This window comes from Manis pentadactyla, unplaced genomic scaffold (genome assembly GCF_030020395.1).
Source record: "Manis pentadactyla isolate mManPen7 unplaced genomic scaffold, mManPen7.hap1 scaffold_547, whole genome shotgun sequence".
Lineage (NCBI taxonomy): Eukaryota > Metazoa > Chordata > Mammalia > Pholidota > Manidae > Manis > Manis pentadactyla.
This window is the reverse complement of record NW_026644934.1, coordinates 19,489-41,382: the sequence shown is the minus strand read 5'-3', so window position 1 is coordinate 41,382 and position 21,894 is coordinate 19,489. Positions and strand designations below refer to the sequence as shown.

At 43.1% G+C, this 21,894-nt stretch overlaps 2 protein-coding genes and 1 long non-coding RNA gene across 3 annotated transcripts in view; 2 read left to right on the top strand and 1 right to left on the bottom strand.

The window, feature by feature from the left end:
* Window positions 1-7,415: 7,415 nt before the first annotated feature.
* LOC130682453 (uncharacterized) lies at window positions 7,416-8,494 on the bottom strand. Its single transcript, XR_008995648.1, has 2 exons — window positions 7,995-8,494; window positions 7,416-7,602 (listed from the first exon to the last, which is right to left on the bottom strand). It is a non-coding gene; the product is annotated as an uncharacterized LOC130682453 (long non-coding RNA).
* Window positions 8,495-8,549: 55 nt separating this feature from the next.
* Window positions 8,550-18,539, top strand: LOC130682450 (uncharacterized). The gene is made up of 4 exons (XM_057496811.1): window positions 8,550-11,883; window positions 13,356-13,517; window positions 13,981-14,072; window positions 14,332-18,539. Exons 1-2 carry the CDS (start codon window positions 10,920-10,922, stop codon window positions 13,379-13,381), a joined length of 990 nt encoding a protein of 329 aa, XP_057352794.1. The 5' UTR covers window positions 8,550-10,919; the 3' UTR covers window positions 13,382-13,517; window positions 13,981-14,072; window positions 14,332-18,539.
* Window positions 15,923-21,894, top strand: part of LOC130682451 (uncharacterized) — a gene marked incomplete at its 3' end in the record, with an annotated part of 25,453 nt that continues 19,481 nt past the window's right edge. Inside the window, exon 1 of the mRNA XM_057496812.1 lies at window positions 15,923-16,018. The remainder of the gene's footprint in view (window positions 16,019-21,894) is intronic.

Genomic DNA, 21,894 nt, shown 5'->3' with positions numbered 1-21,894 from the left:
GTAATTTAGTAGGAAGAGGCCCTGGCCCACAGAAGCAAGCAGCTGTCACCCAGCGCCCAGCAGGGCATGTGCACCGGTTGGCTTCTAAAAGGACATGGGGACTGTGCCAGTTGAATTGTTGAAGAAAATTCCTCTAGATTTCCACTTCACACAGATCACTCACATTCCACTGGACTCCAGTTGAGACGGGGACCAGTAGGTTGAGGGCCTCCAGAAAAAAATAAAGCAAGGTAAGCACAGAAAAATGTAACAATGTTCAATGAAACTCCTACCAAAACAATTTGCAACCAGCAGCGATACAGCAAGCAAGCCCAGTAATAAACAAGTAGTAAAAACAGGAAGGATTCCACCTTACAGATAAGATTGCATTTAAAATTAGTAAAAAAAAAAAGTAAGTTTCTTAACATACTGTTTAACAAACGATAACTCAGCCCAGCAAAGCAGGCAGTTTTGACTGACTGGTTCCCACATCAGGGAATCTGCTCTCCTGGGAGGAGGAAATCAGCGCAGTAAATGTCTTGTAAATAACGAGAAGACTGTTAAGAAACTTAATGTTCATCATTCAGACTATGAATAATTGACCGCGAGCATGTGAAAAATATGGCCTTAAAGAAGGCATGGGTGCAGATGTGTAGAAAGGCTAAATGTGGCTGATTAATGCCAGTGGTAACTATTATTAGGCTGAGTTGGCTTGAAGTTGATAAAGCTACAGTTCTTTTATGTCGTTTTGGGTAAAGGGCGCAAATAGCTGTAAACAGAGTTGAGGTGGCTCCTAAACAAAGTTTTGTTTGAATTTTTTTATTGTTTTCTATTAGAGGGTAAAATCGGATTAAAAGAAATACCCCTGCAACAACTATTGTGCTAGAGTGAAACAGTGCTCATACTGGGGTTGGCCCTTCTATAGCAGAAGGAAGTCAGGGATGTAGGCCAAATTGTGCAGATTTTCCAGCTGCAGCTAGTAATAGTCCTATTAGAGGAATGTTTGTGTTTTCAGAATTAAGAATAAAATTTGTTGAAATTCTCATGAGTTTAGGTTGGAAAGAAATGCTGTAGATACAAGAAATCCAATGTCTCCAATACAATTGTGTAAGATTGCCTGTGTGGCAGCAGTATTTGCATCTGTCCACCCATATCACCAGCCAATGAGTAGGAAGGATATGACTCCAACTCCTTCTCAACCAATAAAAAGTTGGAATAGATCGTTGGCAGTGGTTAGAATTATTACTGATTAAGAAATGTAATATAGATATTTAAAGAATCGGTTAATATAAGGGTCTGACTCTATGTACCATAAGGAGAATTCTATGATGGATCATGTGACAAACAGTGCTACTGGGATAAGTGTCATAGAAAATAATTAATTTAAAGCTTATTGATATTTCTGTGGTTTGAATTGTTATCCAGTGTGGGTAAATTGGGTAAAATTGAAACATTTCCAGAGTATCTCGCCTGGCTTTAGTACATCTGCATATCTACAGTAGTTCAGAGGTGGAAAGAAGTCTGGCTTCAGTGCATTTGCAGCTTTCTTCAGGGGTGGAGAAGTTCATCGCCGTATCAATGGGTAGTTACCTGGGCAATGGGGGGTTTATCTGTACCTGAGAGGTGACGGGGAGGGCCGGTTTTGCTGCTGCTTGAGCAGGAGAGATGGGCCAGACTGCAGTTTTTGAACAATAAACGGGTTTTAAACTTTATTTCTCCCTTTGACTGATTTCCGTTTTTAGAGGTATTTTTCCCTGGGATTTCCTTTCCCCAGAGTAACACCCAGTGTCAGTTAGAAGTGACTGTTTCTTCGTTTGAGTAAATGAATGCTATTGCAGGGATTATGCTAATAGCAAAAGGAAATGCAACTGTATTTTTTACATATGAAGGGTAGTTTTTGTTTACGTACATACTGGTAGGACAAATTAAGATTAGCACAACTAATAGTGTTAGTGTTACAAGTGTGAGAAACACACTCACTGGTCCAAATTCACTGAGTGGACACGGAGACGAAGAGAACAGCGGAGCGAGGCTTTAATGACAGTCTTGCAAGATCCGGTGTCTGGTGAGGAGGCACGCCTGGGGAGTTTGGCACCAGTAATTTATCTCCTAGAGTGCAAGTCCCTCCCCTGGTTCCTCACTGGCTGAGTACTACAGGGATCACATTCTTTCCTGACGTCCGTAAGCCAGCTATATCTTTCCCTTACATTTGTCTTTAATTTTATTGGTAAGTTGAAAAAACTCAAAAACTCAAACAGGTAGAGCCAGGCCCTTACCAGTTCCTCCCCCACCCCCTCAGCCTGAGCATCTTCCACCATGTGGCTCTTTGTTAATACCTTACTGTTAAAATGTTTAAACATCCTGGTGGGAAGAAATTGAAAGGGTATCTTGCCGCGACCCTCCTTACCCAGAACGACTCAGGAGACACGGGCCCACGCAAGAGACTTCATTATCTGAAAGAGAGAGTGGCTGCCCCAGAGGGGGGTGGGGAGAGGGAGCAGCAGAGAGAGCAGTGGGACACAGAGCAGAGAGAGAGAGGGAGACAGAGCAGGGAGAAAAGAGAGACAGACAAAAAAGAGAGAGAGGGCAGCAGCGAGGTGCCTTTTATTGTGGCGGATCCCCTTGCCTGTTGCTTTGGGGGAGGGTCGGGATGTTTAGACATAAGGCAGGGTAAGCCCAGGCATAATTCTCACTGGCTTATGTGCTTGGAACCATGGGGTAAATGGAGGATAAACTACTATATTCATACATAAATCACATTTAGGTTTTATGCTCTTTCCTAATATAAGTGAAGACCATACTAGGATAATTATTACTTTTATTTGGTGTTGCACCAATTTTTTGATTCCTTAGACCAATAGATAACTACCATCCTATTAAAGGTTTGAAAAAGCCATATGTTTACATATGGGAGCATGAATTAGCAGTTCTTGCATGCTTTTTAGGTAAATAAGAAGTCAGAGTCGTGTATTATCAGATTCACAACCTGATGTTTTTGTTAAACTATATTTGCCATAAAGTAAGCCTAGGATAATTTTGGGGTTAATAGATAGTATTATGAGGGGCAGTATGTGTAGCACTATTGAGAGTATTCTCTCACGTAAAGGAGGGCTTAATGTTACTGTGAAGTGTATATTTACTTTGTTGAGTAGATATTAATATATATCAAGAGTAGATGGCCATGATAATAATATTTGTTCCTATTAGAATAAAGGTAGCATTAGGTTATGAAAATGCTGCAATTACTACAAATTGTTATCAAGTTGAGTTAATTGTAGGCGGCAGGGCTAAGTTGGTTAAACTTGTTAGAAGGCATCAAGCAGCTGTCAGTGGTATGAGTGTCTGCAATCCTCATGCTAGTATATTAGTTTGACTGTGAATTTGTTCATAGTTTGTGATGGCCAAGCAAAATAATATAGATGACGTGTGCAATTATGAGGGCTGTGGCCCCTATGTAGCTTCATGGTGTTTGCATTAAATTTGCTGTGATTTCGAGTGCTATGTAACTTACAGATGAGTAGGTAATTAGTGACTTTAGATCGGTTTGTCATAAACAGATATAACTTGTTATAATCATGCCTCATGGAGAGAATATTAGAAACGAATAGGCTTTGAAAGTTGTTATTGGCTCAAGTATAACAGTAATGCGTAACATTCCGTACCCCCTAAGCTTCAGTAGGATTGCTGCAAGTACTATGGATCCCGCGATGGGGGCTTCAACATGGGCTTTGGGCAATCAAAGGTGTAGGCCATATAATGGTATTTTTACTATAAATGCCATTATACATGTTGTCGAATCAGTATATTGGATCAAGAGTCGTTTATAGGTTTTGCTCAGTATTGTAGTAGTAGTAGTACATTGATAGTTCCTATTATATTTTGAGTGTATATGAGGATTACTAGGAGAGCAAGTGAGCCTACTATTGTATAAAAGAGAAAGTAAAATCCTGCATTTAAGCAGTCTGATTTCCTCAGCGTGTAATGATGGTAAGAGTTGGTACAAGTGTTGCCTCAAATAGGATATAAAATATAATAAATTCAGAGGGGGTAAATGTTACAATCAATAGTATTTGAAGTGTAATTAATATAGTGACATAACTTCAGGCTAAGTGCTCAGTAGATAAATGGGCTTGACTAGCTATTAATATTAGAGGTAGAAGTCCTGTTGTTAGTGTTAGTAGAGGTGCTGATAAGGGATCAGAGAGAAAAGTGAAAAGTTTAGGCTATTGCTGTCATGCTGATTTAGGGTGGATAAAGATACAAGGCCAATGAGCATGCTGTGAGATGTTATGTTAATTCATACCATATTCTTGTTTGATAATCATGTTAGGGAGATTAGATAAAACTGTGGGAATAATTAGTTTTAGCATTGGAGAAATTTAAGTTTTGTGAGTAGTCTGTGCCATATGTGTTGGATACTAATACTAGTAAAGACAGGCCTAAGGCAGCTTTGCATGCTGCAGATATGAGCAGAATAATGGGTACTATGCTAGCTAGTGTGAAATGGGTAGATTGTAATAACGAGTATGATAAATAAAGATAATATCATGCTGTCTAGACCTAGTAGTGAGGATATAAGGTGTGATCGATTTTTCAGTATTCCTATGAGGGAAATAATAAATGCAAATATAATGTTAGTATATACTAAACATACTGATAGCACCATGAAGAAAATCGTTACAAAGGCGTGTGCAGTTACAGTTACATTACAGATCTGATCATCGCCTAAGAGGGTCCCAGGCTGGCCGAGTTCAGCACGGATAGGGAGGCTTAGAGCGGTGCCCACTATTCCAGCTCAAGCGCCACAAAGAAGGTGCAATGTGCTGATGTCTTTGGGATTAGTTGAAAATAATCGACGATTGATGAACATGGGTAAGGTGGCTGAATAAGTATTAGACTCTAAATCTAAAGATACAGGTAAAGTCCTCTTCTTGCCAAGTCCTGAGGTGTTTTACATCCTGACTTGCAAATTTAGAGAAGCAGCTTCAATTCTGCTGGGTCTTCTCCTGCCACCTTTTTTATTATTGCAGGAGAAGTAGATTGAAGCCAGTTGATTAGGGTTTTTGCTGTTAACTAAAGTTTCATGGGTTTGTATCCCATCAATCTAGTGAGAATTTAGCTTAAGAAAAGTGTTTGATTTGCATTCAAGTGATGTAGGATAGTCTTACAGTCCTTAGGATCAGAAAGTAAGTGTTTTATGCTTGCTTAGAGCTTTGAAGACTTTTAGTCTGTGTAACCTGAATTTCTAATTTAGAGTTGATATGTATGAAATTAGTGGAAGTATTATTGTAGATAGAGTAATTAGGGGTGGGGCTAATTTTATGTGTTTTGTAGTTTCAAATTGTCACTTTATTTTTATGTTGTTATTGGGAATATTGTTAGTGTTGTGGAGTAAGTTAGGTGCATATAAAATGTAACTTTAGTAGTGCAATCACTGCTGTTATTGTTGGGCATTATTATGTTGTTTTTGGTAAGTTCTTGAATGATCATTCATTTAGGTAAAAGTTTGGATAATAGTGGAAGGCCTCCAAGTGATAGTAGGATTGTGAGCATAATGGTTGTAATTAGCGGTGTCTTATTTGATAGGTGAGACAAAGATAAGGTTGTTGTCAATGAGTTGTATAGTATAGCATTATGAATATTGATAGGGTCATTATAATACAAATTAGGAGATTGAGAATAGTAGTAGTTGGGTTATATGTTATGATTATTATTATTCAACCTATGTGGGCAATTATGGAGTAAGCTATAGTTTTTCGTAATTGTGTTTGGTTTAGACCCCCTCAGCCTCCAATTAAAATTGAGAGTGTTGCTATAGTTACTATTGTAAGACCCAACGGCCTTATTCCGGTCTGCGCTTCCCCCCCAGTGAGGAGACGAAGGCCACGGCAGATCGATGCAACAAGCAAGAGGTTTATTGTTATTCCAGCTAGCTGGGGTCCAAGTGTCTGCCCGACACAGCGGGTTTCAACAAGGACCCCGAGCACTCAGAACCAAGGGTTTATATAGCATTTTCAAAACACTTAACTCTTAGTAATTTTCTACAGCTGCACATTATCTTTGCAAGACATACATCCTGGGGTTAAGCGAGAGCAAGATAAGACCACTCCTCAATTGTTAGGGAGGTTCTGCACGATAAGCTTGGTATGTAGGATTAACTGACCAAGGTTAGCTGACCGAAGGCCACAGCTGCCCCCATCCTGGTGTTCATGATTAACTTGTTTTCTAAGGCCTTACCCAGTTCCAGTTTTTTTTCTTTTAAGTCACAACTTCAGAAAACTGCTTCTAGGCCCTTAAGATGGCTACTCTTATGCTAACTTATTCTCATTCTTACATTCCCCTCTTCTTCTTGTAACTATTTCAATCATGAAATTAGAGGTCATCTGTTTGGTAGTGCAATAGGGGAAAGGCACAATATGAACGGCGTAGTCTTAGCTTTTGAGGGTTGTCTTTGTCCAGCTGACGTGGTTATCTTGGAATAGAGTTTTTGAGAACAGTGCGTGGGTCAGCTAAATGGCGTTGGTGTCTCTGGACGCGCACCTGGTCACTTTAGGGGTCTTCTGGTGATTTTTAAGCTGGAGAGGATTCTCAGTAGGTTGGGCTCTCCATGTGAGATGGTCGTCAGCTGTCTCGGCTGAGACAACGTGTTTCACATGAGATGCGTGGATCTAGGCGGCAATCTTATTAACTTTGACTGCTGTTGGGGTGGTCAGTAACACTAAGTAGGGTCTTTTCTACCGTGGCTCAAGGGTCTGCGCTCGGTGTCGCTTTACAAACACAAAGTCTTCAACTTGGAACGGGTGGGCTGCTTCTGAAGTGCCGGGCTCATAGACTGCTTTTAGTTGGGTCTACACTTCTCTTTGGACTGCCTGGAGAGCTTTTAACTTATTATATAAATCGCGGTTGTCAGTCTGGGTAACGGGGAAGGGGTCTTTGAATATTAAAGATAATTTCTTTCTTTGATTTCTCTCTGGGACACTGGCGCCTTGGTTCGGGTGCACATCAAAAGATTGCATGCCCAGCCTCTAAGGTGGGCTGAGATATTGTCTATTTGCTAAAGAATCTTGCTTTTTACTATGCCGTCTACAGCTGGGTCTGCATGCTAAGTCAATTGCTCAGCTTGCAAAATTACTTAGTCAGATCTGAAGGAGGAAAGACAGCACACAGGCCCGGGCCCTCCAGTATGCTAAAGCGAATCCCATACACGATTACAAATGACTAGCATAACAAAACATGTGCTATACCTCTCTATCTGGGGAATATTAACTGATCTCACTGAAGAATGATTCTAGAGTTCCATGTTCAACATAGTTCCAGTAGGGGGGAGTTCCAGCATGTAGTTACATTGCTCTGATTGCAAATATCCCGCCCCACCTCTTCCAGAGGCTCTCACTTTATTCTGTCTAAGCCTATGGTCCCTGTCTCATTCTCTTCTCTACAGGTAGAGACTCTAGCTGCTGCTAGGGAAAAGGGGCGATGACCGCTCTGGCTGCTTCGTGCTGAGAAGGGGGCGCAGTAAAGGGTGCAGCTAGGTCTCTATCACTGGTCAGTTGAGAGGGCCTCAGAAGGCTGGCGCTTCTATTCTGGGTTTCGTTTTTATTACTATTTGCAGTTTTGTGGCTTCTAGGCAAGATAAAACAAATTGTGTTATTAGGTTATGTAGCAACATCTGGAGTTGGATTTTCTATTCTGGAAGGAGGCTGCGTTATTGAAACAATATTTTAAAATCACTTTCATTTTTATTAGAAGTAACCAGGTTAAGAAAATAATTAACAGCTGGCTTGGTTATTTGCACAAGTGCAGCAAGAAGAGCAATTGATTACACAGGCTCTTTTAAATATGCTTTGCTGGAACTTTTTGCAAGGAACCTCAGATTGAACCTTTAAAGGCCTCTTGAGGCTAGACAGCCAAGCCAGACCTGCCATCAGGCTTTGCCTGCAGTACCTGTAGATTTGGATGAATTCCTCTCTTCTTGAGGTCTCTGCACCTGCCAGGAAGCGACCTTCTTTACTCACCTGGGAAGGCTGCTGGGAACTCTGCAAGCAAGGTACTAGGCTAGTTCTTCCAAGGGGCTTTGTTGGCTCTATAAAGTCAATCTTAGTTCTTTAAAGTTGTTCACATCTGAGTCCATGCACATGTCTCCCAGGTATGACATTTCAGCCAAAGCCCTGGCAGTATAACCAGTGTTCTTAATTAGTCTTCTCACAAGGAAAGCAGATTCTTACTAAACTCGTGCAAATAAACATACTGCCATGGAATACAAAAACAGTCACCGAAAGTTTTTAAACTCTGTAGGGATCAGGTAGAGAGAAGGATGTCTCAATTCTGCTTATAAAGACAGCTATCTACTAAACTGTTGTCAGCTTAAGAGAACAAGCTCAAAACACTCTATCAGCAACATTCGAAACAAAAAGACACAAAACTATTTTCTTTAGTTTATGTAATCTTATGTAACTAATACCTGTTCTGCTGAAATCCAGTTCTTTACCAGTCCAGGAACAACAAAACAGTGACTATAAATGACAAAAAACTTACAAATGACAATGGTCAAAGATCTGACGAGAGCTCACTGTAAGACAGTTGACATAAGGAAATTCTGATATTTCTGTAATACAAAACATTCAGTAACAAAGTTTAGCATTATTCTCTTTGACAGTGCTTTCTTGGTAAATATATATATATATCAGATAAATAAGCCAAATTAGTCAAATACTTTCTCTAATGAGAAAAAATTCTTCTGACATGTTCCAGGGGCTCTCTGGAAAATATCAGAGTTAACTAGAGGTAAAAGCACTTTTTTGCATTTAATTCTTTTAGAACTGTCTATCATTACACATTTATTGTCTATATACCCAGCACAGTAAACGAGATATCTTAAAAAGGTGGGGCAGCAGGGGAGACTGCTGCTGTCAGTTTTTAAAGACAATATATACAAAGTCAAAATAATCTAGGTTACCAAGCATTCTTGAGAGAATGGTAGCAGATGGTAGATTTTTCTGCTTTCATCTTCAGGAGGGGAAAAAAGCTACAATAAGAATTCACATTTAGCTGAAAGAACTGTCCAAACTCAAGGCAGATTATAATATCACCAGGCATACAAAAGACCTGTTAGAGATACATACAAAGAATGAATATGGCTATAGTCAAATTCAACTTAAAAGTTTAAGCAGAATCTCAAATTTAAATGTCTCTTTCTTTCACACAGATATTCAGATTTGACCAGAAATATGCTTTGAGATGAAAGAGATCAGGCATTTTACCTCTTCATTTAGGGATTGAGAAATGATGACCTTTGGCTTTCTAACCAGCTATTTCATTCATGGCATCAATAGTGGGTTGTGGTGACATGGAAATGTATGCTGGATATTTGGATGGTTTAAAGATTATATACAATCAATAGCTTACAAACAGTGAAAATAATAAGAACATAACTCAGCATAAGTGTCCAAGACCAGATACAAAAAAGCAGAGAAAGTGCTTAAGTCTACAGGTCTTCCCTGAAAGCTTCAAGAATGTTTTACTCTTTAATAGTAGATAGAGCTTTTAATAGAATTTGCATAGCAGCTTATAAGATCATTTGCATTAAAAAATATGGAGAGTCTTCCATGTTTTTTAAAACATACAAACATATCTACAGCATATAAATTAAACAAGAAGACCTGGTGGTTCTCAAAAAAATCTATTACAACCTTCCTCAAAAGTGGTCACACGTTTGCCTATCTAAACCTTTACAGTGAAACCTGTTTTTCTGGGAGAAACATAATCTTGTCCAGATTCTACACAATTTAATTTTTAAGAATAAATTTTGGTTTGTTAACTAAGTGCATTTAATCAGCTAAAAAAAAGCTTTGTTACTATTCTGCTTAGGAGGATAAATTAAGAAAACAAATAATCAGTAACAACTTTAATCGTTTGTTGGTTAGAGAGATTTTTCTACTTGTAAAAATATAAGGAATAAATAATTCAATTTCTCATGCTGTAGAACCTGAAGAATCAAAAGTTAGCATAAGCACAGCCATCTTAAAGGCTCAAACACTATTTTCTAACTTAGAAGGAGAAAAATTACTAGAACTTTGAAAAACAAGTTAGTCAGCCAGTGTTAATTGTAGTGACCTTTAGTTAGCCAACTTCAATCAGTTAAGCTTATCTTGCTAGAACTACCCTAAACATTCCGAAAGTGATTTCATCTAACCAGACCCCCAGGATGAGGCGTCAGCCAAAAATTTATGTGTCTATGAAAAAAAAAAACAACACTGTATTGTGACTGTAGAAAATACTGCCCCTTTGAAAATGCTATAAAAACTTCTAGCTTTGTGTGTTCGGGGTCCTTGTTGAGACCCGCTGCGTCGGGCTAACACATGGACCCCAGCTAGCTGGCCTCTGAATAAATTCCTCTTGCTTGTTGCATCAAGAGACGCCTTCCGTGAGTGATTTGGGGCGGTGTCCTCCTCTGGGAGAATCCAACATTTGGGGGCTCGTCCGGGATCGTGCGCTTACCCCGCTTCACTCCCGAAGCCGTTCTTGGAGGAAGAGGTAAGATTAGTGGTGCCTTGAGTTGTCTGTGTTCTGTGTTCTGTTTTTCAGTGAGACCGGTCGGAGTTCTGAAAAGGGTACCCTCTGTCTGGCAGCCGTCCCGGTCCCGTAAGGGGTCGCGACTGCGATCAGTAGACGTACTTGGAGCACCGCAGGCTGCAACCCTGGGGGACGCCCCGGGGAGTTTGGAGGGCCAGGGACGCCTGGTGGCCTCCCACCTGTTTTTCCGCAAAAGTGAACCGGATGAGATAGGGTTGGTTTTTGGGCGCCGAGAGTATCAGCCCACTGATTCCTTCCGGTTCTTGGTCAGAAATCTGAGGAAGACAAAAAGCGGCCGCTGTGTGTCTAATCTCTGTGTGTCTCTGTTTTATGTGTCCTTTACGTGTCTAATAATTGTTATACTGGCAATGGGACAGACAGTGATGACCCCCCTTAGCCTGACGTTAGGTCATTGGACAGAAGTGAGAGCAAGGGCGCATGACTTGTCGGTAGAAGTTAAAAAAGAGCCGTGGCAGACTTTCTGTACCTCCGAGTGGCCCACTTTTAACGTTGGATGGCCCCCAGAGGGGACTTTTGACCTCTCCACTCTGCTTGCAGTAAAAGCTGTTGTTTTCCAGAATTCAACTCGGGGACATCCGGATCAGCAGCCCTACATTGTGGTCTGGCAAGAATTGGTGGAAAATCCACCGCCCTGGGTAAAGCCCTGGGTGCGAAAGAAAGTGAACTCTCGAGTCTTATTGGCTCAGGCTCAACCTCAGGGAAAAGGGAAAGAGACCACCAAAATACACCCTGACACTCAAGACTTGCTCATGGTTGATGATCCCCCTCCTTACCCTCCTGCCTCTGCCCCGGCGCCCGAGGCCCCGGCGGCCGAGGCCCCAGTGCCTCCAGCCCCAGCACCTCCGATGCCTCTAGCCTCTAGTACCGAGGCATCGGGGCCAGCTCCGGGACTGGCCCAGGGAACTCGGCGGCGCCGAGGGGCCGCATTGGACCCATCAGGTATTTTTCCCCTCACGTCTTATGGGGCCCCCATTCTCGGGGAGGAAGGAGACCCACCTTTCCAACCTCTGCAATACTGGCCATTCTCCTCTGCCGATTTATATAATTGGAAAGCTAACCACCCTCCTTTTTCAGAGGAACCGCAGAGACTAATGAGACTGATAGAGTCCCTGATGTTCTCTCACCAGCCCACTTGGGATGATTGTCAGCAGCTCTTACAGGTACTCTTCACCACGGAAGAAAGAGAAAGGATCCTCCTGGAAGCGCGAAAGAACGTGCCTGGAGCTGACGGACGACCCTCGCAACTCCCTCATGATATAGAAAGGGGGTTCCCACTGACCAGACCCAACTGGGACTTTAATTCTCCAGAAGGTAGGGAGCGACTAACCATCTATCGCCAGGCTCTGGTGGCAGGTCTTCACGGGGCTGCAAGGCGCCCCACCAATTTGGCCAAGGTAAGAGAGGTTAGTCAGGGAGCCGCTGAGGCACCCGCAGTGTTCTTAGAACGCCTGATGGAAGCCTTCAGGCAGTATACTCCTTTTGACCCCACTTCTGAGGAACACAGTGCTTCAGTGGCTCTTGCCTTTATTGGGCAATCAGCGCCTGATATTAGAAAGAAGCTTCAGAGACTAGAAGGCTTACAGGATTTGTCGTTGAGAGATTTGGTGAAAGAAGCTGAGAGAGTTTATCATAAGAGAGAGACTGAGGAAGAGAAGGAATTAAAGAAGGAAAAAGAAAAAGAAAGTAAAGAGGAAAAGAAAGATAGGAAGCATGAGAGAAATTTAACAAAAATCTTGGCCGCAGTAGTAGAAGGTAAGGGACGCCCGCCCTCTAGTGGTAGAAGTAGTAAGGCAGGGCAGCTGGGCAACCGGCCTCCTTTGGATAAAGATCAATGTGCATACTGCAAAGAGAAAGGACATTGGGTGAAAGAATGCCCTAAAAAGCCACTGCAGAAGCCTCCAAAAAAGGTGTTGTCTCTGCTGGAAGATGAAGATTAGGGAAGACGGGGCTCGGAACCCCTCCCCGAGCCCAGGGTAACTCTGAAAGTGGAGGGGCAACCCGTTGAGTTCCTAGTAGACACCGGTGCTCAACATTCTGTATTAACTAAAGACAAGGGCCCTCTCTCTGGCAAAAAGTCTTGGGTGATTAGAGCTACAGGCCAGAAACAATATGCATGGACCACCCGAAGAGCAGTAGACTTAGGAGTAGGACGAGTAAGTCACTCGTTCCTCATTATACCAGAATGCCCTACGCCCCTGTTAAGAAGAGACATCTTAACCAAAGTAGGAGCCCAAATATCTTTTCAAGCTGAGAAACCTCTGGTGACTAATCAGGAAAATAAGCCTTTGGACTTGAGTATTCTGACCATAAGATTGGAAGACGAATACTGTCTTTTTATAGAACCAGAGCCCTCCCGGATTAGTCAGGAGTGGCTCGACCGATTCCCAGGAGCCTGGGCGGAGACGGCGGGCATGGGGCTCGCCAAGAACCAGCCCCCTGTAATCATTGAACTAAAAGCTTCAGCCTTGCCAGTGACTGTGAGGCAATATCCAATGAGTAAAGAAGCCAAGGATAGAATTAGGCCACATATCCAGAAGCTTATAGAACAGGGAATATTGGTAAAATGTCAATCCCCATGGAACACCCCCTTGCTGCCTGTAAAAAAGGCAGGAACGGGAGATTACCGACCAGTACAAGATTTAAGAGAAGTTAACAAAAAGACACAGGACATTCATCCCACCGTGCCAAATCCCTATAACCTACTGAGCTCCCTGGCCCCAAAAAACATCTGGTATTCAGTTTTAGATCTAAAGGATGCTTTCTTTTGTCTGCGCTTGCACCAGAACAGCCAACCGCTGTTTGCCTTTGAGTGGAAAGATCCCACCACAGGAACTACTGGGCAATTGACCTGGACTCGTTTGCCACAAGGATTCAAGAACTCGCCCACCCTCTTCGATGAGGCTTTACATCAGGACTTGGCTTTCTACCGAGCTTCAAACCCACAGGTAACTCTGCTGCAATATGTTGATGACTTATTGATAGCCGCTCCCACCCGGGAGACCTGCCAAGAGGCCACTGAAGCCCTTTTGACTGAACTTGCCAAATTAAAGTATAGAGCATCTGCTAAGAAGACACAGATCTGCCAACAACAAGTGATTTATTTGAGATATTCCCTGAGAAAAGGGAAAAGGTGGCTTACTGAAGCCCGGAAGCAGACTGTGATGCAGATTCCGGTCCCCACTACAGCACGCCAGGTTCGCGAGTTTCTGGGGACAGCAGGGTTTTGTAGATTGTGGATACCCGGATATGCTTCCTTGGCCGCCCCTCTGTACCCCCTTACCAAGGGGACAGCCCCGTTTGTTTGGAGATCTGAGCAACAACAGGCCTTTGATGATATCAAGAAAGCCCTCCTCTCAGCACCCGCTCTAGCATTGCCAGACGTAACTAAGCCATTTGTCCTTTTCGTAGACGAACGGAGCGGAGTAGCTCGAGGAGTGTTGACCCAACAATGGGGACCTTAGAAGAGACCTGTCGCCTATCTGTCAAAAAAATTAGACCCCGTGAGTAGTGGGTGGCCTGCCTGCCTGAGAGTAGTAGCAGCTGTGGCCCTCCTAGTTAAAGATTCTGACAAACTAACACTGGGACAAAAACTCACTGTGGTTGCTTCACATGCGTTAGAGAGCATAATCCGGCAACCACCCGAAAGATAGATGTCAAATGCCAGAATGACTCACTACCAGACCTTACTCCTGAATCGTGATCGTGTGGAATTTGCCCCACCCGCCATCCTAAACCCAGCTACTCTGCTCCCCGATTTAGGAAAAGAAGTACTTCATACCTGCCAGGAAATCCTGGCTGAGGAGACGGGGACCCGCCAGGATTTACAAGATCAGCCTTTAGAAGGGCCAGGACTCCTGACTTGGTATACAGACGGGAGCAGTTACATTATGGATGGTAAGAGAATGGCGGGAGCTGCAGTAGTAGATGATAACCGAATCATGTGGGCCAGTGGACTTCCAACGGGCACTTCTGCACAGCGAGCAGAGCTCGTCGCTCTGACTCAGGCTCTAAAGATGGCAGAAGGTAAGAGACTTAACGTCTATACCGACAGCCGATACGCTTTTGCCACCGCTCACATACACGGGGCTATTTATAGACAGAGAGAGTTATTGACTTCTGCCGGGAGAGATGTTAAAAACAAACAAGAAATTTTAAATTTGTTAGAAGCCATCCATAGACCTAGAGAAGTGGCAATAATACATTGCCCTGGGCATCAAAAAAGCGACTCTCTAATAGCTCAAGGAAACAGAAGGGCGGACCAAGCTGCAAAACAAGCAGCCCAGGGAATGAATATCTTACCCCTCCAAGTGTACCTGGAGGCCACTTGTATTAAGAGCATACACCCGAAGACCTCGCTTGTATAAACAAATTAGAGTTTAAAAATTCCTCACCCCACGAGATATACAAGTCTGAAAAAGGGAGAGTTGTCCTGCCCCAGAGAGAGGCAGAAGAGTACTTAAGGCAACTGCATCAATTGACACATTTGAGAGCAAAAAACCTAAAGACCTTGGTTCAAGACTCCCCTTATCATGTTATTAGATTAAGAAAACTGGCTGACGAGGTTGTAAGAAATTGTGTTCCCTGCCAATTAGTAAATGTGAGTAAAAATCCAGTAACATCCGGGAAAAGACTTCGAGGGGATCGCCCAGGAGCTTACTGGGAAGTTGACTTCACTGAGATCAAGCCTGCTAAGTATAGATATAAGTACCTTCTAGTTTTCCTAGACACATTTTCAGGATGGACAGAGGTGTTCCCCACCAAAACTGAGACAGCTCAGACGGTGTCTAAAAAGATCCTTGAAGAAATATTTCCCAGGTTTAGAATCCCAAAGGTAATCGGCTCCGACAACGGCCCTGCCTTTGTTGCCCAGGTAAGTCAGGGATTGGCCAAGATTTTGGGGACGGATTAGAAATTGCATTGTGCATACAGGCCCCAGAGCTCAGGACAGGTAGAAAAAATGAATAAAACTCTAAAAGAGACCCTGACTAAATTATCCATAGAGACTGGTTTATATGATTGGTTAGTCCTCCTTCCCTTTGCCTTATTCCGAGTTAGAAACATCCCCAGCCGTTTTAGACTAACACCCTTTGAAATAATGTTTGGAGCCCCGGCTCCACTAAATGCAGCTCACCTCCACGTATCCCCTGAATCTGTGACTAATAAGTTTCTGCTTGAAAGGTTACGGGCTCTGGAAGTTGTGCAGAAAGAAGTGTGGGCCTCTATCCGAGAAGCCTATCGGCCAGAGGACATTTCAGTACCTCACCCGTTCCAAGTGGGAGACTCTGTCTACGTAAGGCGACATCGAACGGAAAATCTTGAGCCTCGGTAGAAAAGACCCTTCATCGTCCTTTTGACCACACCTACAGCTGTGAAGGTAGATGGCATCTCTTCCTGGATACATGCTTCACATCTGAAGAAAGCGCCTCAACCAGACCCGGACTGGCGAGTAATTCGAACTGATAACCCTCTTAAATTTCGCTTGTGTAAAAATGATTGTGTCACTAACAATTCTAATTCTAATGACCCAGTTACTTCCCACCTTCCAGAACCCTAACCCCCATGAACCCAGGTTGCTGACATGGCAGGTTTTCTCTCAGGAGAGGCAGTGTGGTCTGTTTCTAAGACTGCCCCCCTTAAGACCTGGTGGCCGTCCCTGCACCCTGATGTTTGCGCCCTAGTTGCTGGATTAGATACCTGGGACATACCTAATATACCTTGGAGACAGGCCCACCTAATTCGACCACCAGACCGCAATTATTCTGCAGCCCAGAGCCAGGTTTCCTATGGAGACAGCGGGTGTAGTTATCCCCGAGCACGCAATAGGATAAAAACCACTACCTTCTATGTCTGCCCCCGTGACGGACGAACCCACCAACAAGCCCGACAGTGTAGGGGCTTAGAATCCTTTTATTGTAGCTCTTGGGGCTGTGAAACTATGGGTAATGTTTATTAGAACCCCGTGTCCAGTTGAGACCTCCTTAAAGTAGTCCTGAACCACACATCCCCCAACTGTGAGCAGACAGGGCTATGCAACCCCTTAAATATCACGTTCAGTGATAAGGGGTGCCAGTATGATAGATGAGTCACTGGACGACAGTGGGGGCTCAGATACCATAAATCTAGATATGATAAAAGCCTCATATTTACTATCAGGCTCAAAGTTGAGACCCTTCCAGCTGCCCCAGTAAGACCCAACACTGTCTTGCGGGATCAACCGCGTCTCCCAGCCCCAGCCCCAAAACAGGCCCTAGCCCCACCTATGGACTCTGCCACCACTCACTCCGCCTCCACTCTTGGCCGAGTCACCTCCTTTCCTAGCACCGGACGCCTTCTCAACCTCCTTGAAGGAGCTTTTCAGGTCTTAAACACCACCAACCCTAACACTACTGAATCCTGTTGGTTGTGTTTCTCTTCTGAGCCGCCTTATTATGAAAGATTGGAATTGTTAGGCAGTTTTAACAGGACAACCCGTCACGAGATCTGTAGCTGGGGAAGCCACAAGAAGCTAACTCTGACTGAAGTAACTAGAAGAAGAAAATGTTAAAGTTCAGTCCCCCCCACCCATAAAGCTTTGTGTAATAAAACCATAGCTGTGACCTCCTCAGGTGAAAATGAGTATCTAGTCCCTCCTCCCGAAGGGTGGTGGGCTTGTAACACTAGAGTGACCCCATGTGTCTCTACTTCTGCCTTCAACTCCTCCCGCAATTTCTGTATCATAGTTCAGCTAGTGCCCAGGTTGATGTATCATGATGACCTCTCATTCGTAGCTGAATTTAAACCTAGGCATAGATATAAGAGAGAGCCGGTCTCGCTGACCTTAGCTGTGTTGTTAGAGATAAGAGTCGCAGCCGGAGTAAGAACAGGGACAGCCGCTATTATCCAAGAGAACCAACATTATGAGGGACTAAGGTTGATGAAGACCTAAAAACCATAGAGCAATCCATTACTAAACTTTAAGAATCTCTGACTTCCCTCTCTGAAGTAGTCTTGCAGAACAGACGAGGGCTGGATCTGCTGTTTCTAAAAAAAGAAGAGTGTGCAGCTTTAAAAGAAGAATGCTGCTTTTATGCAGACCATTCCGGAGTAGTAAGAGATTCAATGTCAAAGCTTAGGGAAAGGCTAGACCAGAGAAAGAGAGAACGAGAAGCCGGCCAAGGGCTATTTGAATCTTAGTTCACTAAGTCCCCGTGGTTTACGACCTTGATATCCATTCTGGCTGGGCCCTTACTCATCTTTGTGTTGCTCCTCACTTTGAGACCCTGCATATTAAATCGGCTGATAACTTTTGTTAGAGAAAAAGCGAGTGCCGTTCATGTACTAATGTTGCAGCAACAATATCATTCACTCACCCAACAGGAAGATACAAACATTCCATGATTAGAATGCCCTTAAAGAGAAGTGGGGAAATGTAGAACCTGAAGAATCAAAAGTTAGCATAAGCACAGCCATCTTAAAAGGCTCAAACACCATTTTCTAACCTAGAAGGAGAAAAATTACTAGAACTTTGAAAAACAAGTTAGTTAGCCAGTGTTAATTGTAGTGACCTTTAGTTAGCCAACCTCAATCAGTTAAGCTTATCTTGCTAGAACCACCCTAAACATTCCGAAAGTGATTTTATCTAACCAGACCCCCAGGATGAGGCGTCAGCCGAAAATTTATGTGTCTATGAAAAAAAAAAAAAAACACTGTATTGTGACTGTAGAAAATACTGCCCCTTTGAAAATGCTATAAAAACTTCTAGCTTTGTGTGTTCGGGGTCCTTGTTGAGACCCGCTGCGTCGGGGTAACACATAGACCCCAGCTAGCTGGCCTCTGAATAAATTCCTCTTGCTTGTTGCATCAAGAGACACCTTCCGTGAGTAATTTGAGGCGGCGTCCTCCTCTGGGAGAATCCAACAATGCCATGCAATCGTTTGCAATAACAAAATATTTCAAAGGCAAATAAAGGTTACACAGTTGTTAACAAACTTTAGCTTTTAGTCTTTTTAATATTAAGATTTCATTTTTAAAAAAAATATTCTGGCAACTCACTGAGACTTTAAGCATGAGAAACTGCTTTGATAAAACAATTAGAGAACTCTTTGCAATCTTTCAACATTAAGAGCAGACTAACAGTTAAAGAAAACTGTTTTCTGTTTTTTTTTTTTTTAACTGGAAACAAAATTCTAATTTTGCTGTGCACTTGATATCAAGACTCACTTGCTTTAATTTCACATAGCATGACTATATCTGTAAGAATATAGTAATTTATTCTTCATTTGCCCCATGGTCTCAAGCACAGAAACGGGTGAGAATTATGCCTGGGCTTGCCGGGGTTTGTCCCCCCTTATCTCTAAACATCTTGACCTTCCTCCAAAGCAACAGGCTGAGCGGATCCGCTACAACAAAAGGCACCATGCTGCTGCACTACACTGCTCTCTGTCTCTGTTCTCCGTCCCTCTCTAACAAACAGCTGCACTTTAGAACAAAGCCACTTTCTTTTATCAAAAAACACATTCTTTAGCATGCAGACGAGTTTCCATTCTTTATACCTTCTCTTATTAAAACATACATCTTTTAGCATAGAGAAATGTTTTCCTTATTTAAGTAGTTTTCATTAGAACTTAAAATCATTTGATACTTTAACTTTCAGTGAACACTGAAAAACAGGCCACCGTAAACTGTTACACTAGCATTCTTCATCTACGAACATATATTATCATTTTTGGAAATGTGCTTTACAACACAATTTCTCATTAGGCACAAAATATGTCTATATGACTTAGCAAACTTTAAAAATTTTGGTTACCACAAAAATTCTCAAGCTGTTTGCATACATACACACTGTTATACATTAATACAGTATTATTATTAAGATGTTTATTTGCTACACTTGTTTACTTATTTTTAGCAACTATGCCAGATTACTTAGAAAACTTTTACTAAACATTAGACAAAGTCAAGCTTTTCTTCAAGCATTTTCTTGAAATGTTTAACTGGTAACATCAACTTAAATGACTTTAAGTAAACTTTGGCAGCTGATAACCACAATGACATGCCCGCCTCAGGCAAACCCAAATTAGCATTAATGCTTAACATTTTCCATCAGATTTTCTGGAAGTTTTAGAATGCCCAATTTTCACAAGCGCTTGTCTTTAAATCAATTTCATTAATACCATCCGGAGGTAGAAAGATATTTTCATTTACACACTTAGACACACAAACATAGACTGAGACATAACGATAAGGTTCCTTCAGGCAGCCAGCCAACATTAAAGGATGGCCACTTGAGGTGCAGAAAACACGAAATTTTCTCTTCCTGATGTCCGTGCTCAAATTGTGAGCTCTCTCTCTAACGTCTGAGAAAAATGGTCTGTCATGAGAGACAAGGGGGTCGTCTGTGTCTGTCTTATTTCTTCTGTCAAAAAGACTAAGACAAACAAACACGACAAACAACAACCAGGCGCTTACAGAGAAGAATCTGCCGCGGCCGCGGAGACAAACCTGAAAGTTAAGTTGAGGGCCTGTCGGACTGCAGCGGCAGCTGACTTTCCTCACAGATGAGGACCTCGTCCTCCAGACGGGGGCAAGGGACGTCTCTCAAGACCCCTGGTCGGCGACCTGCCAGCGCGTCCGCCTAAGTCAATGCCGACCCAGAAACAGATTGGAGCTCCCACAGGCTTTATACAGGTTTCAGGCTTGTTCGCGAACAAAAACACTGGGTGCGCTCACTAGCCGGCAAGGCACTTTCTGATTAAACACAGAATGTTCTTACGGGTTTGACAAGAGACACACGGACACAAACACAGTAATACCTGGCCAGGGCAAGCCTCCGATCCTTGGCTTGTCATTCCTCCAGGGGGGGGGCACGCGATCCCGGACGAGCCCCCAAATGTAAGACCCAACGGCCTTATTCCGGTCTGCGCTTCCCCCCCCAGTGAGGAGACGAAGGCCACGGCAGATCGATGCAACAAGCAAGAGGTTTATTGTTATTCCAGCTAGCTGGGGTCCAAGTGTCTGCCCGACACAGCGGGTTTCAACAAGGACCCCGAGCACTCAGAACCAAGGGTTTATATAGCATTTTCAAAACACTTAACTCTTAGTAATTTTCTACAGCTGCACATTACCTTTGCAAGACATACATCCTGGGGTTAAGCGAGAGCAAGATAAGACCACTCCTCAATTGTTAGGGAGGTTCTGCACGATAAGCTTGGTATGTAGGATTAACTGACCAAGGTTAGCTGACCGAAGGCCACAGCTGCCCCCATCCTGGTGTTCATGATTAACTTGTTTTCTAAGGCCTTACCCAGTTCCAGTTTTTTTTCTTTTAAGTCACAACTTCAGAAAACTGCTTCTAGGCCCTTAAGATGGCTACTCTTATGCTAACTTATTCTCATTCTTACACTATCAAGTTTATGTTCATTGTGGGTGAAATCTGACATAGAACTGAGATGGGTGTGACTTTCTTGTCAGGTTAATAGTAGTATGCCCGATGATGGCACGGTTGCTTGTGTTGCTTCTGGAACTCAGAAGTGGAATGGGGCTATTCCCAGTGTTATGGCTGTGGCTGTAATGAGAGATGCAGTGGTATCATTTTTTTTAATTAAAAAAATTTTTTTAGGAGGGGAAGGCAGAGGCTTTTATTTAGAGAGAATGCAAGAGTACAGAGCTCTTGGCCTGGACAAGAGAGCCCCTGGCTGGTGCATTGTCTAGGGGTTTTATAGGCAGTTGAGAGACAAAGGGCTAGAGATGTGCACTTGCTGAATGGTCCCAAAATGTTTACTTTTGAAGAAACACTAAGTTTCTTACTAGCCTTCCTGGTTATTTACAAGAATTTTACTGTTCTGATTTCCTCCAAGGATAGCAGCTCCCTGGTCTGGGAGCATATCACTTGAGACTGCCTGCTTTGCTCCCAAGGTGGACTGAGTTATTGTCTGTTTGTTAAGAAACTTACTTTTTAACTAATTGGGTTTTAAGATGGAATCCTTCCTGTTTTTACTATGGTGTTTTGGGCTTGCTTGCTACATTGCCAAGTTGCAACTAATCATTTGTTTAGGGCTGGAGGAAGAAAAGCAGCACTTGGGTAAAGTTAGAAAAATAAGCTGGGCCCCCCAGCAGGCCAAAGCAAATCCCACAATGGATTATCTTGCTTTGTGTTTTCTGGAGGCCCTCACCCTACTCTGTCTAGGCCCATGGTCCCTGTCTCATTCCCCCATCTACAGATGGAGACCCTAGCTGTTGCTGGGTGAAAGAGGTGACAACCATTCTGGCAGCTTCGTGCTGAGAAGGGGCAAAGTTAGGGGTGCACCTAGGGCTGCATCAGTGGTTGGTCGAGAGGGCCTT

What these genes read in the sequence shown, in the direction of transcription:
- LOC130682450 (XM_057496811.1), top strand. Translation starts at nt 10,920, where the DNA reads ATGGGACAGACAGTGATGACCCCCCTTAGCCTGACGTTAGGTCATTGG. An exon ending in GGACTTTAATTCTCCAGAAG is followed by an intron (nt 11,884 to 13,355) that starts GTAGGGAGCGAC and finishes CGCTTGCACCAG; the next exon opens with AACAGCCAACCGCTGTTTGC.